We start from the raw sequence: 27,580 nt of genomic DNA, 5'->3' as shown, positions 1-27,580 counted from the left end.
AATTGGATTCTGTCATTAAAACCAAGGGAAGAAGCTTGTTACTCGAAGAATCGAGGCATCAACACTGTCTATTCGCTCCTTAACGACCGAGGGGCTCTTTTGCATGACGAACAACCGATAGCTTTGATCCGGTGAGCCCCATGATCCCTTGTAGAGTCTCCCAAAATAGTTAAGAATGCATTTAAAAGCCATAACAACAAATCCAAGACATTTACTCCCCTAATCATCTGGATCTCTTGATCTATATTAAATGATCTTTGAAATTCCCTAGAAATCCATTCAGAATCTATATAATCTAAGGCTAAACCCAAGTCTTTAGATACTTTGTGGCAGAATTTTTTTTTTGAATCTTTTGGAGAGATCTCAATCTCTTAGCAATTTGAAAAATATTACCTAATCGTCAGACAGTTGCAAATCCCCCCGTCAAAGCCTCTGGCAAGCAAATTAAAATCTGTGTAAATATAAGCGTTAAGACAGCGAGAACTGAAAGGCGTCCTGGCTTATGCCAGGATTAAGAATATTTAGACATTTTTGGGCAATGGGGATTTCTTTTTCTCTCCCGCTTCACGTGTCACAGGTAGAGTTCCCTCCTTCAAAAGGGCCTTCAGTAAATGACGGATTTATTAGGTAAGAGCGTGCTGTCGTACTTTACGATCCGGCTTAAACATAATTTGCGGTTTCTGCGTGAACAAAAAAAAAAAATACCAACTCAAAGTGTTGCCAAAATACAGGAGTAGAGAAGTACAGGTACAGTCTTCAGTGTTCGAAGGTTAGAGAATTTTCCCCGCTCGAGTGCAAGCGAGTATTTTCCCTTATTATTTGTTATTTTTTTATGGCCACTTTGTCAGCGTCATAAATTTGTTGCTCCTCTCCTGTATGTGAATTATTTACTGGCGAGTAGCCTTGGCGGCGGGCAGGGGTCGTCGCATAAATAATACAAAAATATTATAAATTACAAGGAAAGCCACAGCGAATGCCAGGGGGCGGCGGAAGTGTGGAACACCTTGATACCGTGACTAAAGCGATTTTCTTTCCTTCTTAATGCTCATGCCCTGGAGCGGTTCTAAGGCGTTTGATATGTTAATTTCGTTATTTAGTGGCTAATCTTTTCAGGTAGAATTTATAGAAGATTACAGAAAGTTTGAAAGATTTGTTGATATATTTTAAATTACGGATTTCTTGCACGTTTCAAGGATCTGTTGGGCACATTAAAAATATGGCTTGGATTCTTTATTTTCTTATGAAAATCTTAGGATAATTTAGAAGCATTTTTATAATCTTTTTTATATGATTTTCAGGGAACATTTAGTCAACTCAATCCGAAGATGGTATCATAATAGATCTTTTCATTATTTTTAGGCTCAAAATAGAGCAATGATCAATGAAGATATGTCTATAGATATAGTACAGATTCTCCAGATAGATATGCATTCTCTTGAAATAGGGAACATTACAAAAATATACATATAATCTATGGTATGTGTGTGTATAATTTAATTCAGAAATCAATGAAAAATACCTGCCATTCCCATACCTCTTTTTATCGAAGATTTCCCCTAAAAACCTGCTCCTAATTGTATCTTGTAATCTTAAAAAAACAAGTATCTTTCAACGAATATACCCCAGATACTTGTGTATGCCCAGGAAGGCGGCAGGAAGGAAACAACATAAAACAAGAGACAGTAAGAGAAATTTGTAGCCGCGAAAACATTTATATGAGGAATATAAAAAGGAGGAAAAACTGATGCGGCAGCACCAAATGGCGAAGGCATGGGGGGGCATGGGGCATGGGGCATGGGGGGGTAGCACATAAAATTAACCACATATTTCTTCATTTTTATGGCATTTATTATCACAGAAATGTTTGTGTGATAAAAGCGAAGCGGCGCAAAAGGCGAACGACGATGAACGACGACTCCAACGACGACGATGGCGGCGCAGTCATAAAAATGCAGCCATTTACCTTTTGATTTATGCACCACAACAACAACAGCAGCAACAGCAGTGGCTGTGGCAGTGGCAGTGGCAGTAGCGGCAGCCGTAGAAGTGGGCTATTGAGGTGGCTGAGGAGGGGGGACTGCGGCACACGCATGAAACAACGCACTCCACAAATGAGGGAAGGAGAGCGTAAGGAAAAGGAGCGAAAAATAATGCAATAAATTTGACATTATCTCCGGCAATATGAACGTATATATATATCCGTAAAGTGGGTGCTGTGTGGCACCGGCAGTGGCAGTGGCAGTGGAAAAGGGAAAGTCGTTTAACTGTCTGCGGATTTTCAGTTGACTTACGCTTGGGGCAAAGGCAAAGTCTCCTGCCACTCCCCCCCCCCCCCCCCCCACGATAATTGCTTTATTTTGGCGTCTGAAGAACCTTTTCCTGCCACTCGATGGCTATCTGAGCGGAAATTTGTTACTTCAGGGTGGAATATTCGGTTTTTCTCAAGATTGTGGTACATCTTAACCAAGGGAAGATTTTAAATTACACAAAATGTTGGGAATTTATGAATAATTTATGATGTTGTAACATTTTAATGTTTCAATTTAGTATACAAAAAAGAAACGTAAGCTTTTTCTAGAAAATTCTTTGAGACATCTGTAAAAAAAAGAACACAGAAGTTGATTCGATGCTGTACAAATTTCCCATAAGCAAACGGACAAAAACAGAGACCATTATGAGGGATTCGGCATTTTTATATATTATTAAATATAGCTTATAGATATTTTTGCATAATATATAATAATAACAAAATCGTTGCTACTCCCTAATAATATTTAGAAAAAATTATTCGCTAATTTTGGGACCACTTTTAGTACACGTTTGTATCTCTTTTAGCCCAGTATACCTCTAGAATAATATAAAGCTCAAAATTCCCCTCCAAAATACCAACTAAAATTTATAAAATCCCGTACAACTCCACAAATCGAATCGTTTATGTACCATCATAATTACTTCCGATTTGAATGTGTCTACGTGCCGTGCAGCCAAACAATAACTCACTTCCGAAGGTTCGGCACTCCCCACAACCCGTGAATGCCATTTAAAAAATTGAAAAACAAACTGCAATAAATTCAATATAGAAAGAACCCTATGAAACCCAAAAACTAAGCAGACACCCGAGCAAACAGATCCCAAAAAAAGAAGAAAAAAACACGCACACAACAGGCCAAAAAGGGGATGCAGCAGGGGATGCCCTGCTGTGACTGTGTTCCGGGTTCCAGGAGCTCCCCCCTCCGCCTGCCGCCTGTCGATAATTTATTGACAACAATTTATCTCGTAATAGTTGCCCAAACGCAAAAAAAAACAGCAAAAAAAGAAAGAAAAAAGAATAATGGTGACATTGAAATTTTACGGTAATGCATCCCAAAAAAAAGGGATCTTTGCCATTTTTTGCGGGCCACCCTCTGTTCGTGTGTGTGTGTGGCGGATTAATAAAGCAAATTAATCGTTGTCCCCCCCTAACCTCTAAAAATGGGGGAAATACCTACAACTCTGACACGTGGAGGATTTTCTAAAATGATAAATTGATGGCATCAATTTTTATTGCCATTTCTGGCATTAAGTATTAATTGCCTACAATATCTGGTATCTATGGTCTGTCCAGGGGGCGGCTTTCGAATGATATATGTGTGTCCGCCGGTTATAGGATCTAAAGGGTGTAAACGGTATATGAATTAGGCGAAATGTTTCCTTAAGCGCTGAAACATGTGGGAAGGATTTACAGGGAATAAGGAACACAGGATATATGGAATAAAGGTACAAGCTTAGTCTTTCTCTCTCTTACAGAGTAGCTTAGCTTTAAAAGCCTCCTTTTCATGTCTGGGAGAGCGCACCACCTCTCCCTATCGACCTCTTCAACACCAGCTCCTTAAAAAAATATTTTTAAATTAAATATTTAAATTTTTAAATAAAAAAACCCCCTCAAAATCATATTCCAAATATCCTATGTAATACAAAACAAATATCTACATATACCCCCCGTTTAAAACAAGACAAAAAATCCTCATCTGTTGAAGAAAATTTAATAGAATTTCCCAAGTCAAATACCTAACCCCGCGTATATCCCTAATTTGTTCAAAAGGGACCAAAATCTGCCATCAAGAGTGTCACGAGAACTGTCATGGCCAAAAACGAGGCAAATAAATGACGCGTGACTGTCAGTGATGGAGAATAGGGGAAGGATCCGGGGATCAGGATCGCCCTGTACGCTGTCAGATGCACAGCATGATGCAAAAGGGACAAAGGATAGTGCCAAGGACGAGACCTCGAAATACTTTTGATAAATGCGTCATAAAATGAGCAATTATCACGTGCGGACCGAGCTCGTACGACAATTAAAAGCCAAACAGAGACGCAGAGCGAGAGCATCAATAAAATTATTTGTCAAAATGTCACAGGATGCACACAGGAAAGCAGGACACAGAGCCGCCTGCCAGGGGAGTGACCGACGATCTGAGACTGAGACTGACAGGGGACTCCGGGACTGCGGGACTGCGGGACTCCGGGACACCGAGACTGCGGGATATACGCAGAAGTGTCAACTTTGGTGGCTGGCAATGAATGACGGACCATAAATCAAGGACAATGGCCCGCCTGCCTGCCTTTCAGCCAGCCTACTGCTGATGCTGCTGCTGCTGTCCTTGATTGACCACACTCCCAGCCTTGAGAGAAACAGAGTCCTGCCGCTTCTTGAATCTGGGCTGAAAAATTAGCAAGTAAATCAATAAACATCGCCAGCGACGGCTCTCGACTCTCGAAGGCTCGTTAAATTCGTTCTCCTTCTCCTCCGGCGGCGGCGGCAAGGCCATAAAAATGCAGCCTGGTCGATAGATTTTCCAATGATATATAGGGCCCATAATTTATGTTCTCTTTATCGAGCACACAGAGCACACACATGGGGCAGAAGCACATGGAAACACCTTATGGATGGCTATATCCTGTTGTATTCCTCGTACGCCAGGAAGCGCCATGCCCTGCCTTTGGGGACGGGACCCGCCAGTTGCTGCTCTGTTCTCGGTTCTGTGTTCTGTGTGCTCTTTTCTGGCCCTGATTGAATCGGGAAGGTCGTAAAGATTTTTATGTTTGGCCATAAATATTTCTGTTGTTTGTTGTGCGAGCGAGCGAGCGAGCGACCGGGAGAACCTTTGGCAATGTTTTCTCTTCTGCTCGATTTGATTATGATATATGAAGAGGTGAACGTTTTGCACATTTAAACATGTGGCGGGAAATGTGTATATCAAAAAGGGAATTCAACCAAAAGATCAATTCCAGGCAATGATTCAAAGTTAAAGGCAGGCCATGGGTGGAGGAATATTATAAACGAAAGGGACTAAGGTGGGAATTCCATTAATGGATATCAAATGAGGAAGAAGATTGAGGTTTTCAGCAGTTTATTGGCGGGATTTACAAGCAAAGAATCGTACATCAGTGGATATAGAAGCAGGACATCAAGAAAGAAGAATCCTGAAGCAATAACTCTTCCTTTCTCGCTCTATTACAAAGTAGCTCAGTGAATTTTCATTTTTTGTGGGATTAAATTCCTCAAAATTGTAACATAATATATTTTATTTATTTTATTTATTTATTAAAATTAACAAACAATATAATTTGTATCAGTGATATTATTTTACTAATAATTAAAATAAAAAAATGTATAATTAAAAAATTATTAATAATAAATTATTTTAATGATTATTAATTCTTTAAATTAATTTTTTTTGTATTATTTAAGGACCCTTGCTCTCAACTGTTTCTATTGCTTTGAGTTAATATTTTATTCGTCGACAATCAACGCCAGCGAGACACAAGCGAAAAATTTAAAAAAAGCCCGAGAATGCAAAAACAAAATACTATGATATGGGATAGCTATGAGATCGCTCTGAAGCCCGAGAACAAAATAAAACAAAATGATGATGACGTTTTTCGTGGTATTTCTTAGTACAGGCAATAGCTCTGTACCTACTGTAGACTATAGTTGTATTAAGAATACATTTAGAATATCATAATCCTGGAATACCAATTTATAAGCCTCCCCTCACACCCAACTCTATTCCATAAAAACTTTTTTCATAGCTCTTGGCATAAAATAGGCAAAACGCTTAAAGAAAAACCCCATATAAATTCTTATATAGACATCTACTAAATGCTCACAAAACCCCCCGCGCAAGCTGTGATTTATGGAACACATCAAAGGCGGCGACCCAGAGAATGGAGAGACACAAACGTGACGTATAAGCGGGCACATCAATAAATTAACACTAAAACGCAATGCGAATGAGTAGTTAACCCAGAGCCAGAGCCAGAGCCGTACGGGCCAGTCCGACTGTATTACGAGTGTACGTCGTATTCGTGGCAACAAAACGCCCGGAGAAGTCGTAAAGGACCCTTGTGAAAACAAACATCATGCCATGCATAGCTGATGAATGCTCACAGAAAAAACACAAGAATTCATGGCAGACAGAGAGATGAGGCAAAACCGTGTGCAATAAAAACTAAATTATATCCTTTGTGGCTCAAGTGGCATGAAGAAAAGAAAAGAAAGAGCAACAAAAAAAACAAAAAAAAAACAATAAGGGAGAAGCAACTTGTTGCACAGACGGCGACGCAAAGCGACACATCCATCAGAGACGCCGCCGACCCACGCACTATTTAATTTAGTACAAAATTATTATGCGCAACATTAGCACTCGCCTTGGCTTTCGTTTTGGGTTTTTAATCCTCCGATGAGGGTACGATGTGGCAAGGGTCTCGCGGCTGCAGGTTCTGCGGCAAGCGTGAGGTGCCTCAAATGAAGTGTGAATTTTGCTGTCAGGCCCCGCCGTCATTCTCAGCGGAGCAAACCGAAACAGAAAACAGAAACCAACCCAGAACACATGAAAAATGCCGACTCTGCTTTATGGGATTGTTATTTATTTATTTATTTTTTTTTGGATGGTGGAAATGTGTGTATTTATTTTTTCTAGAATTTTCTTTAGGGAAAGAATATCATTCCTATGCATATAATAAAATGAAAATTAATTATTTACTGCTAAGCTACTCTGTAAGAGAGAAATATAGAATGAGAGTCCAAAGAGCAGGGGACTGAGGTCACTGGAAATTGTTTTCTTCAGCTAAATTATATATTATTTCCTGTTTAGGAAACAAATTAAAAAAATTTTAAAATGTTAGAAAAGTTTTTAAAATTGGTTTATTTTAATTTTACACAATTTAAGAAATCTGAAAATAAATTAAATAAATAATATTCAGATATTTAGAAATAGTTATTTATTTATTTAGATTTATTTAGATAATAGAAAACTATTTCAAGTCCAAACAAATCTCAAAAGCCTGTTTCCTGGGAAATCCTATTTAAGTGCTCCCTAACATACAATTTAAATTCTGTTAACAGATTTATATCTACCTCAAATTAGATTCTATTAGACTTTCTATTTAATTCTTATGCTAATGCTTTTAAATTTAAATGAATGCCTTCCATTATAGGGGTATTATCATATCATCGCATCATTCCAGTTGATCGATTTGAATCAACATCTAATGTTGATGTAAATGTAAGGGGCACACCCACTGCTCCTCCACCCCCCGCCCCACTGGGTGGCGGTAATCGCCTTTAAAGCCAGCCATCACATTAAACCCTTTTTACACACTCCACAAGGGAGACCCTTCCGTTCCCCCCCAGAAGTTCATGTAGGTCGCTGACATTACTTCTGCTTACTTTGGCAATCTGGCAGTCGAGAGACACAATGTTTGGGGCGGTGTGGGGCGATGGGGGGGGAACAGCAGAAGTCAACCAAGTGAGACATTTACCCGCCACTGCCAGGGCGAGGCAGAGGCAAAGGCAAAGTGAAAGCATCTCGTTTTCATTTCATTTAAAATGCTGTCAGCACCTAACCCCAGACATGACTTCTCCGCTCTCGCCTTTGCACCCTGTCTGTCCCTCGCCTACTCCCTGTCTTGTTCGTGTCTTCTAACTCCCTGTAGTGGCATCTCCTTCTGGCTTGGGTCCCTGTCTCGTGTCCTTTTCTTTTATATGGCACTTTCAACGCGTCATTGAGTAAGCCGCGGCGCGTACTCATCAGCATCGGTGGCATGGAATGAGGTGGAATGGAATGGACGGGAGTCCGAAAGTGCGGCAAGCATTCAAGCCGAAAATGAAGACATTTTCGAATACACAGAAACAGAAATAGAGTGTGGCAGCAGGAGAGAGTGGAGCGAGTGCGTTTATAATCAAATTAGAAACGAAGCGTAAGATCAAAGACGGGAATTTGTCCGTCGCTCATTTAACATTGAGGAGCGCACAAGGCGGAAAAAGTAGGCGCGACATAATGCCCGAAATGTCCAAAACACACACGAGAGATGATAAGGGGCCAGGCAAGGCAAGGCAAGGCACCACCGTCCATGGAGTTCCTTTGACAACTTGAAGTGGAAATGACTCGGCAACTGAACAGAGAGAACACAGAAGACAGAAAACCAGAACCGTAATGGAAGGACCCGCTGAACCCTGAAGAAGACGTCTCATTAATGACAACAAGGAGCCCGCGTAAAAAGGAAAGGTGGTATTATCCACTCAACTTGAAACCCCCCAGCCCCCCCGGCTGCCAGCCCGTGTCTGTGCCTGCCTCTCTGTCAATTTCCACTCAAGTGTTCTTTTCTTTTAGCCCGAAAGGATCATAGCGTACAGATACACACGGAATATAATTGAAAAAGTGGTATAGGATAGGCCCAAGGGAGGGTTTTTTTTCGTCTTTTTCTTTTGCTCTGAAGGAGGAATGATTTTCATGTTGTTCGAATCGAATCGAATCACTGACGACGACAGGTTAAATGTTTTCATTATGAGCCGCCAACTGACGTCACGAGTTTCTCTCCATAATTGGAGCTGCATTCAAGTGCTCTCCACCGCATCTCCGCATCCAACCATCCCTCCATCCAACCATCCGTCCATCCATCCATTCGCTCAACCTCTTCATCGCCAGCGTCGTCTTTCGCTTTAATGAAAAAGTAAATTGAGTTCTCGGTAGTCGGTAGTCGAGCAGCCGGTTGCCGCTTCGCTTCTTCGTTTCAAGTGCTGAAACCTCATGAGACACGCTCAATTAGTTCTTCGAATTTCTAACAAAAAAAAAAAAATAAAATAAAAAATTAAAATTAAATAAAACACCACACACACACGAGAAATTTAAATGATTCTCACAACTTCCGTCAACACTTGGTCGACAGACGGATCGCATCGTAAATTATGCACTTGAGCCAATTGTCAGAAAATTGTACAAAAGAAATATGGAAAGAGAACTAAAAAAAAATAAATATGGAGAGAAAATTGTAAACAAAAAATATGGAGAGACAATTTAAAAAAATATATATGGAGAGAAAGTCTTGTAAAATTATTTTAAATTTGCAAATTCGAAATAAAAAATTATTCCTAACTTTATTTTACATTCTTTATTATTTTATTTATTTTACTTTATTTTATATTTAGTTAATTCATTTTAATTAATTATAAAAGTTTGTTTATATTTATTATATTTTATTATAATATTTTTATATTTATTGTATATGATTTTTATTTTATTTAGCAAGGTGAAAGTTTTGCTATGGAAAATCAAATATCTCAAAAATAAAAATATCATAAATGAATATAAATTAATTAAGACTTGTTTTATTTTTTTTCATATTATACAAATTTCTAATGAATTTCAATATTTCACAAATAAAAAGACCTAAACGACAGTTGGCAGGGTCAAGATCAAATGATTTGTATATCAAATGATATATTTCTGCTCTAAAAATCATCTGTAAAATACGGTATTTATTTGTAGACTTAGTTTTATCCCCGAAAATACTATAGGATTATTAAATAACCGTGAAACAGAGTTTTACTAGTTAATAAACAAATAAACAAATTACAAATCAAAAGAAATATACAATTTATTTAAGGGAAAGTGCAATAAATACTGGCGAAAAATCTCCAACATATTTTTTTGTGGTAATTGGCAGCTCTAATTAACACTCTATACTAAGATATACTTGAGGTATCCATGCATTTTTCATATATTGTCACATTCCCAATGTTAGAAGATAAATCTTCAGCCATTACTCAACCTTTTTGAGTCCCACGGACCTCTAGTATTTCCATTGCAAACTCAAAACGCCTGTGAAACGGTCATAAAACCAAATTAACATCAGAAAACACATCAACCATCGTCCGTCGTCTCTCGGGCTAATTAGCTCATGTCATTTGAGAGTGTAACAAATGTTACAAATTTTGAAATATTATAGGGCAACTGTCAGAGATCCCAGGCTTGAAAAGGGGTTACTTCCGGGAAACACTACACACGTCCAAGCCAACACCCAAGAGAGCGAACCCTGCCACTGAGGAAAGGAAAACGTTTTATTAATGTCTCAAATTACGTACAAATAAATGTTGGTAATTTTGTGGGTAATCAGTCAATTTCAGGCAAACAAAAGCATATCTACCCTCGCGTTTTTTTTGGGGGGTTAACTTTCCATAGTTTGGTCCGAGATATCAGGGATATTGCAGCGGTAGCGGGGGGTTTGTGGGTTGACAAGATTCATGGGTCTATGGGATTATGCAGGAAGTTTGTTTAACGCACGGTTGCCCTCCAACGAAAAGCCTTTAACCCTTTTCTCCAAATTTCCTTCCAGCTATCGGTTTTTTTTCGGGTTTGAGTAGTCCATAAATTATACTAATATTCATGAAAACTTGTCCTTCGTGATGTTGCTTGGGCAACCGATAAAATCCAGAACTATGGCAGTCCGACAAGTGCTCTACTTTAGGATCCCGGCAATCTGTCAGGAAACCAGAGTTCAAGTTTCTAATTGATGGCACAGCTCTCTCGGGTCAAGTGGTTTCGCTGCAGTCAAAGATCTTTAATCGCTGGCTGTCATCAGCATCTTGATATATATTGAAAATCCATTTCCTGTGCCATCAAGTGGCATTTAGGAAGAAAAGGTGGAGGTGGAGATGGAGATCTTTAGGGCGGGATCTTTGGTGTGTGGAAAATAGATTTTGTCTTCTTTTTGTAATTTGATGACAAATGGAATTGAAAGGATCCCAAGAGTTTTATTCTTCTTAATATTATTTTGGTATTATTTTAGAGTATTTCCTAGAGTATTTTATTCTTCTTAATATTAATTTGGTATTATTTTAGAGTATTTCCTAGAGTATTTTATTCTTCTTAATATTATTTTGGTATTTATTTAGAGTATTTCCTAGAGTATTTTATTCTTCTTAATATTATTTTGGTATTATTTTAGAGTATTTCCTAGAGTATTTTATTCTTTTTAATATTATTTTGGTATTTATTTAGAGTATTTCCTATATTATTATTTATAATACATTTTTGTATCGTATTTTAATTTAAACATCTCTCTCCCAGTGTGTCTTAGCAGCACACCAAAAAATTCGTACTTCTCTGGAATTTAAAATGGCCATCTGCTCTAAAATATTACCACCATTACTCTTCCAGCGAATACCCAACCTACCCTTGGATACACATTACATTATAATTACCCCTAGGTTGTTCCGTTTTTCCCCACCAAAAATGCATTATTTGGTTACTGTTCCTTGCCCCCCCCCCCCCCCGGCTGGGTTTTTTGCAACATCATAAAGTTCATTTGTGCATCTTCCATTTCCCTTCCGAAAGCGCCGAAAGGATCCCATAAATTTCGCTTTTAATAGCATCCGCCTGTCATGGCAATCTAAATAAATTGTTAAATTTATTTACGACAAAATGTCCACACAGAATGAGAGAGGAGTATGGGGTTTTTTTTAGGGGGAAAGGGAGGGCTGTGGCAGTACGTGAGTGCGGCTAGAAAATATGAAAATTAACTGCCGACTAAAGCCAAAATCCAGCAGCAGCCACAACAAACGCCTCCCACAAGCCGCCCATCCCCCCATGAATTCGGGGAAAAACAATTGCCATGTGTGGGTGTGTGTGTGTGTGTGTGCATTTTCCCTTCCATATGTGTGTAATTTTCACTTCATGTTTGGCCACAAAAACGCAGAAACTGCCATAAAATGCACACACACACACACACACACACACTATGGAACCATATGAACCCTCTGGGGGCACGAACAGGATCCTGCCTTCGACGACCCATGGACGACAATAAGGTGAAAGGGGCCACTAAATGCCACTAAATGAATTTATTTGCTAGAAAGAGAAGGCACTAGAAGGTTAGAAAGAGATAGGATAACACGTTAGAGAGAAAGAAGCATCTGGAAAACGTGCACCATTTTGTGTGAGAGAGAGTAAATAAAGCCCAAAATGAGATTTATGCAACATGACCGACAACAACAGCCCCAAAAGCGAATCGAGAGACCAAGTGCTGAAGTGCTGCTGCCACTGCCAGTGCCACAACCCCTCCCACCTTCCATGGGCATCCCCTGGTGTCCAGTGGGTTAGTTTTTAGTGGGCACCCACTTTGTGGGCTTTGTGGAATGGCCATCGCCGGAGCCCAATGCCAGCTTCCCTTTCCCCTAACCCATTTCCATGGGTATCTTTTTGGTGTGTGTGTGTGCGTGCCTTTTAACCCAACTAATTTATATACCCTTTATAGAGGGTATAAGGATCTTGCCAAGCAGAGAAATAAATCTTTCCTTGAATTAAAAAAATGAACCAGATGGCTTGCAAACGCGTCATGCGGCAGTGCCCCTCGGTTGCTTTGATTGGTTTTGTAGAATTATAACTAACCTAAAACCTCTTGAAACCTTCTTCTCGAGGCACACAATCGCCTCTTGATTTGTTCCGATCACAAAGTGAATCAACCCTAAGATACCCTCACATAAACCTGAATATGCCACCGTTCACACACACACACACACACACACACACATATGGAGCATGGCATCCTCCACTTTGCTTTGGTCCTGCAGCAGTCATTTATTCTGAACAAAATTGTCACATAAATTCTAGAGTGTCCGAGTCATGTCGGGCGTACTTCATTTTGTATTTTATGATATTTTTTTTTTGCCCCCAACTCCCCCCCTCGGGCTAAACTGGTTAAAAGGAAATTTATGATCAGAGAGCCAGCGGAAACAAACAATGCCAAATCCTAGGTAAGTGAGAAACTGATGCACATATCGTAGATTGAACCCAGAGATTTTCAGGCAGGAGACTCGTAGTCGCACATTAATGAAGCCTCCAACAAAATCCGAGAACGAGTATGAGTCCGAGTACGACAGTATATAAGAAATATCACAAAATTCTCGGGTAGCAACGGAGAGAGAGGGAGAGAGCGTACAACGGAGGGAATATGAAATACGGCAAAGAAATATGAAATAAAGGAAGCAAACAACAGCAGTTGACAACTGTCAGAGTCAGAGTGGCAGAATGGCAGAGTGGGTGTGGAAGTAGAAGGGACCTGGACTTGGACCTGGACCTGCCTGCCGCCTGCCAGTGCCACTGTCAGTGTCACTGTTGCTTCTTGCTCGGCTTTTGTTTTTCCCCTGTCTTGATGCTCGACCCGACCTCCTTCAGTGCCCCCACAAAGCAATTTTATATTCAAAAATGCTCTACAGAAAATGGGGAACAATGGAATTCTTCAACTACTTTTTGAGAGAAGATTTCTTCTTGGAAAGAAAAAAATTTATATTTCATTTAAGGCATATTTAAATAAGATTTGACCTATGTAGGCATATTTAAAAAAATACCTTTTATATGGTTTTTTTTCTATGGCTTTGAGGATTTATAATATTTGATATAAAATAAGTACCTGATCAGAGATTATTTTTTAAAATTTAAATATAAGTATTTATATATTATTAAGTATGTTTTGTATTTTTATTATATTAAGTACTTATAGTATTTTTAGTGTAATTATTACTTTTATTTAACAATATTTAAAAGCTTTTCAAAGTCATTTCCAACCTTAAAGAATCCTTCAATAAATCTCAAATGTATTTTTTTGTTTGCATTTAAGAAATATTTATAAAAATAAATATATATTTAAAATTCCTAACATTGTGATTTTTTGTATAAAATTAAAGCATAGTTCTAGTGCAGTTCCAAGGGAATAATAATAAATCGTTTATAGAGTACTCACCTAGTCGCTTTCTTTTCGCACATTTCTTTCCCACATTTATCTTTTTGTTTGTCTTTCGTTCTTATTTTTATTTTATTTTTTTTTTGCACAATTTGAACTGTTTGCTGTTGACATTAGCAGAAGCTTAGTCCTCGCTGTCTCTGGGCTGTCAAAGTTGTCCTGTCAGTGTTGCCACGTCACGGGCAGGCAGGCGAACAAGAACTGACAACAGCAATGATTTCCAGAGACAAAAACTGAAACAAAAGAGGGGCGAAAAGGAAGAAAAATAAGTAGGAAATGTGAAGTATTATACTGTAATTGTAATCCGTGTGAAAAGTGTTCCTTGGTTTCAGTCGTAAATGACGAAGAAGGCTGGCCCATAAATAAAATTAACCCAAATTAAACACAGACAATTAATTACAGCCAATGGCCACATCAACTGGCAAACTGGTCCACACGGTGTACACACGGTCGGTCGGTCCACCGGTCCACCGGTCAGTCAACATTTCACAGCAAATTAACACCACAAATCTGTTCTCTGATGATGTCCATTCCCATTCATCCACCGAAAATTGTTAGACGACGCCACAGGCCAGAGTGCGATCCAGAGCCGGAGACTGACAGCTTAACCGGCCATTAATTTACATTTAAATGTGGAAAATGGGAAATGGTCAAGAAATCGCAGTAGCCAACGACAAATTCTCATCCACACACAGATTTTTCATCTCGAAAAACTTTCTCACACACACACAAACAGAATAGCCGTAAAATATTCTTTGGACTAAAGAAAAATTTGCATATTTCCAACATATTTTCGTACAGATTGTGTAACAAATTTTTACTTTATGACCAGAGGCCGGCTGCCCCGGAACAGAATGTTCACAGTTGATTTATTTTGTGTGTCTGTTCGTCCGTAGTCGAATATAAAAATTGAGTTTAAATATCACACAAATGCTCGTATCATCATCGGAGGAGGCATTGTATGGGCCACAAAATATTCCCTTTCAAGTTTTTATCGTTTATTGCACATTTCTTTTTATTCAAAATTTACTTCGATGCTCGTAAAATTCGGCACAGCACAAGGCAGGAAACACAAACCTTCACCCAAAATTGAAACAGAACAGAAAATGCGTGTAATAATCGTAAAATTAATCATGAAACAGATTCTCGTTGGTCTCTAGAATATTCTTCATGAATATTCCACAATTTTGAAGGAATGAGAAAATCGAGAAAACAGAATCTCAAAGGAGAAAAATCATATATATTGGGTTACAGTAACAGAAAAATAAAATAAATTAGTTGAACACAAATTAAAATCGTTTGGCTATTTGAACACCTGGTTTTCGAACACTTTTAGCTCTAGAGCAACGAGATTTTGAGTGCCTGGGACTCACAAGTCCCACCATTTTTTTTTTTATAAATATTTTCCGAGTTTAGTTATTTTTTGTTTCGACATTTTGAAGTTTTTAAGAATATTTAATATTAAATAAAATTATTTCTTTATTTTATATAATATTCTAATTATATTTAAAAATTTATTTCAGCTTTTATTTAAACAAGAAAAGTTATACAGATTATAAGAGTGAATGAACACACAATCACGTTGATACGTTTCCATATTTTTAAAGCTGATACGAAGTCACCAATATATACTCCAGGAATGGGATTAAATGCCCTCCTCATTCCATCGATAAGAAATTATTCTCTCATTTGCATCAACAGAGTAGGGACTTCAGTGGAACTCTCGTTATTTATACCATTCCGGAACAAAAGAAAACTCAGTTGCGTTTCAGTTGTTTACGTGCCAGAATATCAAGTATTAGAATGAAAATGAATTACGGGAAGTATCTCTTCTGCACTATGCTGGTTCTGATCCATTTGGCTATTGATTCTCTGGCGGACATAGGAGTGGATCAAGAGGTTATAACATTCAATGATTAAATATTAATGTTTTAAATCTCTTAAATACAATTTGTAGTCTTGTTTCATGGCAAGCGATCTGGAAGATCAGTGCGGTTTCGTTTGCTATCCCATTGTTAAGCCCCTGCTTCAGTATTTGGCCAGGTGTCAGGAGAAGGATTCGCAAATTAACCAACTTGAGGCAGAGGTCCGAGAGCAAAGAGTTGAAAGCGTCAAATGGAAGAGTGAAACGGAGGCGCTCGGTAAACAATTGAGAAACAACTTTTGTGACCAGAAAAGTGTACTAAAGCAAGCCCTCGAAGATGTCCAAAAGGTGCAGTTTCAACTCAGTTCGGAGCTTAGGTATCTCCAAGAAGACACCAGACACCAGCGAACGGAACGAGTCGATGCAGCAGATGTGCAGAAACTGAAGATTGAATTGTCGAGCAAGGAGTCATTATTAACTGATGTCAAATCCAAATTAATACAAAAGTATGAAATATTAGAGCAAAAGGAGAAATCAATAAAGGAAAAGGATAAGCTATTGGCAGAGAAGGATGAATATATCAAGCAGATGATGGAGAAGTACCTTCCGCGAAGCTGTGAGACCTTTGAAGGCACCAAAGGGGTCCGAACGATCTATGTTCCTGAGACAGAACCGTTCTCGGTGCTTTGTAACTCGATTATCGCTGGATCTGGTTGGGCAATCGTTTTGCGAGAACTTGAAGGATCTGCTAGCCTAGACCACAAGCTAAATCAATATAAAGAAAAGGGTTTCGGAGATCTGCACGACTCATTTTTCATCGGTCGAAAGAACCTGTATCTCATGACACGAGAAATGCCACACGAAGTTTTTGTCATGGTGAAATTTCTAGACGGTTCTATTGAAGTTTATAAAGGCACAAAAGTGTACATGGGCGACGAAGAGGAAGACTACGTTATCAAGTCGTTCAATACAATTCCAAGAATCGGAGACTACTCCGTCCAACAAACGGCAACGTCAGTGTCACTCGACGCTCTGTTCAGGAAACAATTTTTGTAAATATCTCTCTATGAATTTTTTGATTATCGTATGACTTTCTATTGAACTAAACTAATACTACACTTTTTTATCTTCAGGCCATTCGATGATCTTCCTGAATGGAAAGAATTGACCATTATGATCAGAGAGACCTTGTGATCGAAAAAACAAGCCTTTTGTGTACGCTGGATAGAAATCGGTTCTTGGAGAAAATATCTATATGATATCCTTGAATAAAAAAGAAATATATGTAAATATACTATAAATATACCAGAAAAAATACTGTAAATATACCAGAAAAGTTCAATAAAATTACATAAAAAATACGATAAATTTGCTATGAATTTAGCAGAAAAAATACTATAAATATACCAAAAAATACTATTAATATACCAGAAAATTTGTACAAAATACCATAAAAAACTATAAATATAGCAGAAAAAATAATATTATTATATCAGAATATATATATCAATAAATATACCACAAAGATACTAAAATAATATATATACTAAATACAAGGAAATTGAAGAATAATGCAATTATTAAACAAGAAATAAAAATACCCGCAAATACTATTAGAATTTTGTATGGGATTTTTTCCAGTATTTTTTTCAGAAATATATTAAATAATATTACGAAAAATACCAAGATCATTGTATAGACTCAATCATTGCTCATCCCATACATACACAATCGTAGGGTAAATTGTGTAAAACACTGATAACCCTTAACTCCGATGTGACCGGGGAAGAGCCCATAGTATATAATGCTGCCCTGAGGAATCATGATAAGAGCTCTATAAGAGCTGAGAGCTTCAGATTTCATTGCAACTTCCATGCAAATGCGAATTCAGTTGGTATTGTGTTGTGTTCAAGGTATATTCCCAGAATATGTTGAATATTTGTATTATTCTGTTGGTTTTTTTTAATTTGACGGAGAATTTGACACGTGGTTCAGATTTCCATGAAAACCAAGAGGTAAGACAACATTTTCTGGCATTTCAAAATCGGTAAACACCGTAACATATCTTTTAACTTATTGTCTAAAACATTCACAGTCGTGTTTTGTATCAAGAGAACTGGAAGATCAATGCGCTTCCGTTTGTTATCCCACCGTCAAGCCGTTGCTTAAATACATGGGAATATGCCATCAGAAGGATCTACAAATAAGTGGAATTCAGAACCAACTTCAAGACCAAAATGAGAAGGTTACCAAATACAAAACTCAAGTAGAATTTCTCAATAAAAAGTTGGTAGATGAGCGAAGTTCTTCTGGCCTCAAGAATGACCTAAAAGAAACCATCGATAAGGTGCAGAACCTCAGATTGGAGCTCAGTGGAGAGTTGAAAAAGTTAAACAGACAGAAAAACAATACCGTGAAGGATCTGAACGAAGAAATCGACAGATTGAAGTTGCAACTGACAAGTAAGGAGCTAAAGGAGAAAAATATGGAAGAAAAGGTTGAAATATTAAAAAAGAAGAATAGTACCTTGAAGAATCTGCAAGAAGAAATCGCGAATGTGAAGATGCAACTGAAGAGAAAGGATGAACAAAACGAGAAAACGATGATAGAAAAGGATGAAATTATAAAACAAAAGGATAAAACGATGGAAGAAAAGGATGAACTCTTAAAACAGAAGGAGAAAATTATGGAAGAAAAGGATGAACTATTAAAAAAGAAGGATAGTACCTTGAAGAATCTGCAAGAAGAAATCGCGAATGTGAAGATACAACTGAAGAGAAAGGATGAACAAAACGAGAAAACGATGATAGAAAAGGATGAAATTATAAAACAAAAGGATAAAACGATGGAAGAAAAGGATGAACTCTTAAAACAGAAGGAGAAAATTATGGAAGAAAAAGATGAACTATTAAAAAAGAAGGATAGTACCATGAAGGATCTGCAAGAAGGAATCGCGAATGTGAAGATTCAACTGAAGAGCAAGGATGAACTTTTAAAACAAAACGAGAAAACGATGATAGAAAAGGATGAACTATTAAAACAAAAGGAGAAAAATATGGAAGAAAAGGATGAACTCTTAAAAAAGAAGGAGAAAAATATGGAAGAAAAAGATGAACTATTAAAAAAGAAGGACAATACCTTGAAGAATCTACAAGAAGAAATCGCGAATGTGAAGATGCAACTGAAGAGAAAGGATGAACAAAACGAGAAAACGATGATAGAAAAGGATGAAATTATAAAACAAAAGGAGAAAACGATGGAAGAAAAGGATGAACTCTTAAAACAGAAGAAGAAAATTATGGAAGAAAAAGATGAACTATTAAAAAAGAAGGATAGTACCATGAAGGATCTGCAAGAAGAAATCGCAAATGTGAAGATTCAACTGAAGAGCAAGGATGAACTTTTAGAACAAAACGAGAAAAAAATTATAGAAAAGAATGAACTATTAAAACAAAAGGAGAAAAATATGGAAGAAATGGATGAACTCTTAAAACAGAAGGAGAAAATTATGGAAGAAAAGGATGAACTATTAAAAAAGAAGGATAGTACCATGAAGGATCTGCAAGAAGAAATCGCGAATGTGAAGATTCAACTGAAGAGCAAGGATGAAATTTTAGAACAAAACGAGAAAACAATGATAGAAAAGGATGAACTATTAAAACAGAAGGAGAAAACGATGGAAGACAAGGATGAACTATTAAAACAGAAGGAGAAAAAGATGGAAGAAAAGGATGAACTATTAAAAAAGAAGGAGAAAACGATGGAAGAAAAGGATGAACTCTTAAAAAAGAAAGATAGTACCTTGAAGAATCTGCAAAAAGAAATCGCGAATGTGAAGATGCAACTGACGAGCAAGGATGAATTATTAGAACAAAAGGAGGAACAAATTAAAAAAAAGGAGCAGTTTATTAGGCATATTTTGGATAATGCAGACCCAAAAATCAGCGAGACTCATACAATCGATGTTCCTTTGGCAGAACCAGACGAAAGGGGTTGGACAATTATTTTGCAAGAGCTTGAGGGATCGGCTAGTCTAGAAAAGAAGCTTGCTCAATATAAAGAAAAGCCGTTCAACAATGGAAATGATTCATTTTTCATCGGCCGCAAGAATCTGTATTTCATGACACAGGCCTCGCCACACGAAATTCTTATCCAAGTAAAATTTGTGGATGGCAGAAGTTCTTCGGTTCAAGACATTCGCTTCAAAATGGGCAACGCAGAAGAAGACTACACACTCAGGTCGGTCGATGATAATTTACCAAACAGAAAGTACTCCATTACCGAAATAAAAGCGCTTATGGCGATTCAGGTTCTTATGAAACGAAAAATGTAAATATATATTACAAAATTCTTGACTTATTATATCCATTTCTATTTAACTATTTCACTTGTATCTGCAGGCCATTCAGTTCTAGGGACTGGAAGCAATTGACCATTAAGTTCAGAGAGATCCAATAATAGAAGAAGGAACCATTATGCGCCCTTGATAGAGAAGTATTTTTATATATTTAAATACAATTTTTGAATTCTTCGGTAATTGATGAAGCTACCGTGAACTAACGTTAAAAAAATAGTTTAAAAAATAAAAGTTAATGCTGGTTTTTCTGTTATTTTCTGGTATTTTTTTTGGTTCAATAAATATGGAGAACACCAAACTTTTATTCAAATTTGTATTATAATTGTAATATTTATTTGATTATTTTTTCTTCTGTTTATTTGCATTTTAAATATCTATAAAAAATGCATTCCCTGAAAGCTTGCCCAAATGCTCCTCGGAGTAAGTACAACCCGACTTCATAGCCGATAAGTTTATATATATTCAGCGACTTTCTTGCTGATAAAATGTATTTCTGGATGCTTGATTAAAGACCTTTTTCTTGCCCCACCAGAACTTGCTTCTCAGTTGCTTTTCACTCGTGGAACCTCAAGCAACAAGAATGTTCTCCTCTAAAATGTTGAAATATTCGATTTTTGTGTTGGTTTTAGTCTTTTCTTGGTTAAACGTCATGGCGGAAACCAATGTAGATTTGGGCCAAAAGGTAGGAAGTTCTTTAATAACGAAGAAAATTCATGCGGCATTATAACTTGTTTTCCATAAAGGTTACTTCCTTGGAGGAACAGTGCGGCTTCTTTTGCTTTTCGCCACTCAACTTCCTGCTTCGGTTCCTGAGTTCATGGGAGGAAAAGATGATCCACACCGAACATCCCCCCACTAGTTGTCGGGCATTCGGTTACTCCTCGGAAATCCATGTGATCCATGTGCCTGGCCTCCACCCCTTCGCAGTACCCTGCGATTCGCAGATGGCTGGTCCCGGCTGGACAGTTGTTATGCGGAAAATCGACTGCTGTACGGATAGCTTTAGCAAGAATTGGTCTGAATATAAGCAGGGTTTTGGTGAGATCAACGGAACCTTCTTCATTGGCCTGGAGAAACTACATTTGATGACCGAAGCGAGTCCCCAGGAATTGTATCTTTATGCAAATGAAAGCGGTAAAGAATTCTTTGGAAAATGGTTCGATTTTCGCTTGGGAAACGAGGATGACGGCTTTAACCTAAAGTCCATAACTCATCTGAATGGAACTATCTATGATTATTTCCAAGGACAAGTGAATGTCACATTTTCAACTTACGATCGGGAGAATTATGTCGACGAATATTATAGACCCGCTTACGTCAATCATGGAGGCTGGTGGTACAGCCAATCCAACACTGATAGGTAATTTTATACGATATTTTTTAAGATTTGTATTCTTATTTTAATTTTGTTTCATTTCATTAGCCCCACGAGACTTTATTATTACAGGGAATTTGTTCAGATGATGATTAGAGATCAAACTTGATGGAGAATCAGCAAAATACACGTGAATAAATGGTTTAAATCATCGCAGAGTATTTTCCATATTTTAATCCAATAAATACAGCCTATGACGTTAATTCTTATAAAAATTTCCCCTAAGCGAAAGGCCTTTTGAGCTGAATGTGGTTCCTGTTCGAAATACAAAAACATTCTGCGCATTGTTCATGGTATTCCTTCCCTTCTTATCCCTTATAGCTGTGTCTCTGTTCTCTGACAATGGGCTGGATGAATTATGTCTTCCTTTTGGGACAGGACAGCCGTGGAGTATGCAAATTCGTGCGCTACAAATGGCTATAATTGTTATTTCAAAATTTATGACAGCAAAATAAATTCCAAAATCGAAATCCTTGTGACACAAACAAAAAAGGGGTAACAGTCGCAGGACGCAGCTAACAAATTTCATAGTTCATTATCGAAATTAGTTATGCACACTTTTTCAAGTACATACTTGCAACCCCTGGATCTGGAGGGTATGGAGGGTTTTTAACATTCGGTTCCCATGATGTTGATAAGTAGGCTGCCCCTCATTTGTTGCCTTTTGTTTGCTGTCTTCGGGCCGAGTTCTGGGGGTTCGACTTCTCTCCTCTCGCGGCCACAAGACCACATTTAACTCTTTCGTTTTGTTTTCTTCTGTGGCGCATAATTTATGCTGTCGTCTTGTGCATATTTAACTCAATTACTTCCGCGCGTTCGAGAGACTACCACGTTGATAGGGGCAGCACCACTTCCACTGCGCTACCATCATCATCATCATTATCATCATCATCATCATGTCGGGGCCTAATTCATTTTGTTACTTTATGCGATACTTAATGTCTCTCCTCGTTCTCCCATATCTTCTTTGCTTCTTTGGCTGCCCTCCCTCTGTCTCTCTCTCTGTCTCTGGTTCTGGTGGCGATGCCCGCGGCTCATTAAAAGAAATTACTTTATTGGCAAAATTTACATACAAAGTATTATGGTGGCCATGTCTGCAGATGTCAAGTCGTTAAGTTGCTTCTTTGCTCTTTGGTTCTTCATTCATTATGCAAAAGAGTCACTTAGGTGTACACCCATATCCATATAAAAGTAGTACTTATCGTTATCGTTATCGGAAGCGGACTTCAGCGAAGATGGCAACAAGGTAATAGTTTTGCTCTCCTTTGGAATCTAAATTGGATGCAACTATAAATTATATACAGAAAATTTTACTAAAAAAGCAAAAATGTATTCCAAATTAAAAGATTTTAAAAAATTAAATGAGTTTTTTTTTAATTTTTTACTTTTAGTTTTCTACAATTTTGTGTAGGTTTAATTTTACAATCTCATTTGGTTAAAGAACTAGTATTTTTATCATAGAACTATCGTCTTTTTTGTCTTATTTCTATCGAATGATCTCCTTTTGCTTATGGGAAACTTTTACAGGGAAGAAATTAAAGAATTCTCTCAAGGGAGAACAAAACCCTCCTTTCGCTCTACTTTGACCTTTATAAAGCCATCGAATAGCTACAACCGAAAGAGGAAACCCCCTTGAAAATACTCATTCATTCCACTAATTCCAGTGTCTCTTCTAAAAAATGGTTCCATTCCACTAATTCCATCACCCTTGTAATTCCCAAATTGTGTGAATCAGAGAACTTGCCTTTGCCTTTGCCGCGCCCGCCCTCAAAGAACTCAATTTATCAACATAAACGCGGCCATTTATTTGATTTAAGCAATTTGTAAAATTTTAATGTGCTTCAGAATGAAATAAATCTTCAAACTGTGGGATTCGTTCTGGGTTTTCGTTTGGTTGGGTTTGATTCGAGTCGATGGGCGGGCCAAAACGGGGGCACGTCCAATGAAATAAATTAGGCACAGCTGCTGCCGCTGTTGCTGCTCCTAAGAGAAGAAGTTCGTGTGGGTAGATTGGTGTGGGGGGGAGGGGGGATAGCCCCACATCCGCAATTCCCAATCCTCTACCCGGAACGGACGTGCGCCTAATTTAGCAAACGCCCCAGAGCAGAGTGTGCAAGAAAACACATAAACATAAATAAGTAAGACAAATAAAGTCTCCTGACACGAGCATTTAGCAGCAGTCGAATGGTGGGGCCGCACCGCCTACGAGTGACAAAGTTCAATTGCCGAGTGTGTGACCCCTGCTGCGTAAGGGGCCTCCCCCGTTTAAGATACAGTGCAACGTCCACATGCAAGTACAGGGAATAATTTGTAAACCAAAGACTCTCTCGGTGTCTCCACTGTAGGCCCCCGCGACTGTCGGCTTCGACTTGTGGGCCGTCAATTGTCGTCTATTTGTTGTGATTTCTCTGTGTGGGCTGTGGGGTGGCAATGTGGTCCGCCCGCCCCAAGTGACAGCATATCAAATACAAATTGACAGTTGACACGTCAACCCCACAACCTCCATTTACCGGAGGGAATGACAGTTCCCCGAGCCATGTTATTCCGCAGTTTCATCGACTGACGACGTTTGGGGGGCCCTTCAAGTTTTTGTGAATCGAGCAGGTGTTGATGTTGTTTCCTGATTTGCATTGGCCCTCTTGGTTTTATACTACTTTTATGTAGTCGTCGTTGCCGTCCGCAAGTAGTTCCTTCCGCAACACGGACGTTGCCACTCTGCCATGGAAACCAATTAATTTCTATGAATTGTAAGAGTTCAAATTTCTGACAGCCTTCTGAGGCATGTGGCATGAACCTATTCTTTCGAAATCCTTGCGTGCTGTTACGTGTTGAAAGGGAATGTCCGATAAAGGGATACAAGAAGAAAAATGAAAGTTTAGGCTTTCAGAGGAACAATATTACCATGAATAATAAATAAAAAAAAAAAATAGAGATATTTGGAGATACACTTTAAAAACATTTTTTTAACTAATAAAATATAAAAAATAAATGCTAAAAATATAAAAACAACTCTCACTGTTTGAGTTCTACCTTTGAGTTCTTTGGACACATAAAAACCCAAGCTAAGCCTCACTGGGAAAGAGGTAGAACCCTTTTTTTACCCACCTATGTCAGACCACTCCAAAGCCTGGCATATATTCCCCATCTATAATTTGCTGGAACCTTGCAACATTAATAACCACTTCGCTATGCCTTCCACTTCTTTTTCTTTTTGTAAGGGCAAAAAAAAAAAAACTGACAACCACATGAAAAATTATGACTGACCATTTTTGCATATGTCTGCGTATAATTTCACAATTAATTATGAAACATGCCATAGATGGCAGCACAAAACAAAAAGAGTCCAAAGAGAGGAAAAACCATAGAAAAAAACCCAGAAAAGTAAACCAGTTAACTGAAGCGAGGAAACAGAGTACAAGAGTACAAGAGCACAGGAGAGAAGGGGGCGGCTGGGTGGCTTGACGGGGGGGCACGGCACACACTGTGACTATGACTAAACAAAACGATACGAAAATGACACGCTGTCAACGTGGCAGGCAGGCCTGGGGCCATGCCCCCTCTTGTGGCCGGAGCTGGCAAATTACAATAATACGAATGTAGTAACAAAACAGTAGCCGTCATATGGGCAGGCGGACAAACGACGACAATGCGACAAAAGAGAGTGCCCGGGTGGTACCCCCTCCCCCAGCATTCCATTGAGAACGGACCGCCGACCGCCCCGATCTGTGGACTGGACTTGTTTTCCAAGCTATGCCCATTGTTGGGCCTACGAAAAACGAGTCAAACGACGATTAACGCTTGGTTGAATTGACTCGAAAAGTGCTGGGTCATAAATTATCCAACAACAAAATGAAAAGGCTTCTAATTTGGTTTAGTTTCGGTTCGTATTTTGGGGTGGCACGGTATACTCCGTACCAGCAGCAGCAGCACCACCACCACCACCTCCCCCTTGCATGTCATGCAATGCGTCACGTCATACAGGTTGCCACTTTTTTGTCCAAAGGCATTATTATTAACTAGTTAGCGACATGCAACTTGTTGGCAGCGAGACGCCCAATTTTCAAATGCCTGGCGGTTAAGCTTTCAACTAACGAGAGAGCTAGAGATAGAGAGAGAGGGAGAGAAAGAGTACTAAGCTTTAGTTACCCTTTGATGACCTTTTTTTGACTTGATTGATATATAATTAGGCCTCTCTCTGGCACTCTGTCACAGAGTAGCTTAGCAGTCAAAGGTGAAATTGCATCTGGTGTTGATTTTAAAATGTTTTCCGACTTAATATTTTTTTCGGTTAATAAATAGACCAAGTTTCCTTCAAAAATATACCTTAATATTATTAATTTTATACCTCTTATAAATTTTTGTATGTTTTATGTTAAGAAATATTATTAATATTGATAAAATACTCATGATACAAATTTGTTTCTTTCTTTTTTTTCTTTTTGCAAAAACCTTTATACCCCCCTCAACAAAAGGGTATGCAAAACGGGTTGGCAGTACGCTCCATACATCAATTGTCGCACAGGATGGCGCGGAGCAGCACGGGGAGGGGGATGGGGCCTTTGCATGTCGCCGGGCATTTATGATTAAGTGAGGTACATATTAATATTATCGTGCGACTCACCTGGTTCGAGTCGGTTCCCGTTCCCTCGCTCAATGGGTGGATTTTCTGCCAGACAGTTTGTATGCTAATTTCCAGGCCTAGTGAGGAGGCCCAGGAGGCCTTACAATGGCCACACACCGCAGCCCGCACAGCACTCCGTGCAATTCACACAATGGGTTTATTATACCCTTCGTAGAGGGTATGACTGAAGAGTGTGGCAAGTATTCTAGCAATGAGCTTCATTATATGTCCTTCCAGCAGCTGAAATAGTAAAGATCGGATTACCATTTGTCACAGGAACAATCAGTCGAAATCTTAGAGGTTAAAGTTTCAATTGGGGTTAAACAACTAAAAACCAACCATCAAAACGTCACTATCTAGGGTATCCCTCGCTTCGGTTGGTTCTCTCTTCTTGTTTTACAGTTATTTTAATTTATGAGCATTTTATGCGAGTGCACAGCAGAGTCGGGTAGAAGGAGGTTGGAAATGAACCCATAATACGAGAGTAACAAAAGCGGAAACTATTGTATTAAGTGTTTGATTTATTTTTTCACTCAATTGTTTTATTTATGAGCCATTTCATGGCGTACGGGAATCGCTTTCGTGTTCAGTTCATTTCAGTTATTTCGCATTGTTACGTTGACTCTCTTCTGCGCCTCTAATAAAGCTCTCTTACCAGGCCCAGGGTCAATAGTTTCTGAATTACACTTGATTTTCTACGGTTTTTGTTTGAGTAACACTCGAATTCATAGAATCACTCAATTACGGCGCGTCTGTGGAAAAAAAATCAGCTCAAACACACACACACACAGGCATATAGCACTTACCGTTTGAATGCTGGCAACGCATATTGTGCAATTCGCAATTAAAACACACATTTTATGCATATTTAACGCCGACTTTGCACAAAACTAATTACACTACTCGACCGGCCAGACATTTGCCCACATTTTCACACAAATTTCGTTGCAATTGGATTGGTTTTGAGCACTTTAATCAATTAATTAATTGCAGCAGCAGCAGCAATGACCGCACGCGGTCAACGATTCTTGCGGGAGTGGTCAGAGAGAGAGAGAGAGAGAGCGAAAGATTGCGTGGGTGTGAGAGTGTGATCTCGTGCAGAGTGTAGATATGCAAGGTAAGGCGCCATGCTCTTACGTTTTGTTTCCGAGCGAGAGGGTTGGAGAGGGGAAGAGAGAACTGCAATTGGAAGAGCATGGGCGCCATACCCTTTTTATTGGCACATGGTGTAGGAATGGAAGCAAAAGAAAATTAAAGTGAGAGTTAGCGAGTTTTCGAGGGCTTGTCACAGTGAGAGAGCAA

At 38.6% G+C, this 27,580-nt stretch overlaps 3 protein-coding genes and 1 long non-coding RNA gene across 4 annotated transcripts; 3 read left to right on the top strand and 1 right to left on the bottom strand.

Annotated features, from left to right (window-relative positions):
* Positions 1–8,739: 8,739 nt before the first annotated feature.
* On the bottom strand, positions 8,740–27,347 carry LOC117183903 (uncharacterized). The gene is made up of 4 exons (XR_004468998.1): positions 27,085–27,347; positions 26,279–26,518; positions 14,062–14,294; positions 8,740–9,102 (listed from the first exon to the last, which is right to left on the bottom strand). It is a non-coding gene; the product is annotated as an uncharacterized lncRNA (long non-coding RNA).
* Positions 15,775–17,147, top strand: LOC26532892 (angiopoietin-4-like). The gene is made up of 3 exons (XM_033379283.1): positions 15,775–15,960; positions 16,019–16,977; positions 17,059–17,147. Exons 1-3 carry the CDS (start codon positions 15,865–15,867, stop codon positions 17,117–17,119), a joined length of 1,116 nt encoding a protein of 371 aa, XP_033235174.1. The 5' UTR covers positions 15,775–15,864; the 3' UTR covers positions 17,120–17,147.
* LOC26532712 (trichohyalin-like) lies at positions 17,840–20,579 on the top strand. Its single transcript, XM_033379282.1, has 3 exons — positions 17,840–17,940; positions 18,021–20,254; positions 20,326–20,579. Exons 1-3 carry the CDS (start codon positions 17,854–17,856, stop codon positions 20,381–20,383), a joined length of 2,379 nt encoding a protein of 792 aa, XP_033235173.1. The 5' UTR covers positions 17,840–17,853; the 3' UTR covers positions 20,384–20,579.
* On the top strand, positions 20,726–21,860 carry LOC6903515 (ficolin-1-like). Its single transcript, XM_033379286.1, has 3 exons — positions 20,726–20,964; positions 21,026–21,642; positions 21,706–21,860. The coding sequence occupies exons 1-3, from the start codon at positions 20,863–20,865 to the stop codon at positions 21,764–21,766; spliced, it is 780 nt and encodes a 259-aa protein (XP_033235177.1). The 5' UTR covers positions 20,726–20,862; the 3' UTR covers positions 21,767–21,860.
* Positions 27,348–27,580: the final 233 nt, after the last annotated feature.

Source organism: Drosophila pseudoobscura, chromosome 4, assembly GCF_009870125.1.
Source record: "Drosophila pseudoobscura strain MV-25-SWS-2005 chromosome 4, UCI_Dpse_MV25, whole genome shotgun sequence".
In the NCBI taxonomy this organism is placed as follows: Eukaryota; Metazoa; Arthropoda; class Insecta; order Diptera; family Drosophilidae; genus Drosophila; species Drosophila pseudoobscura.
Note: the sequence above shows the minus strand (reverse complement) of the source record. Positions and strands in the feature narration are given on the sequence as shown.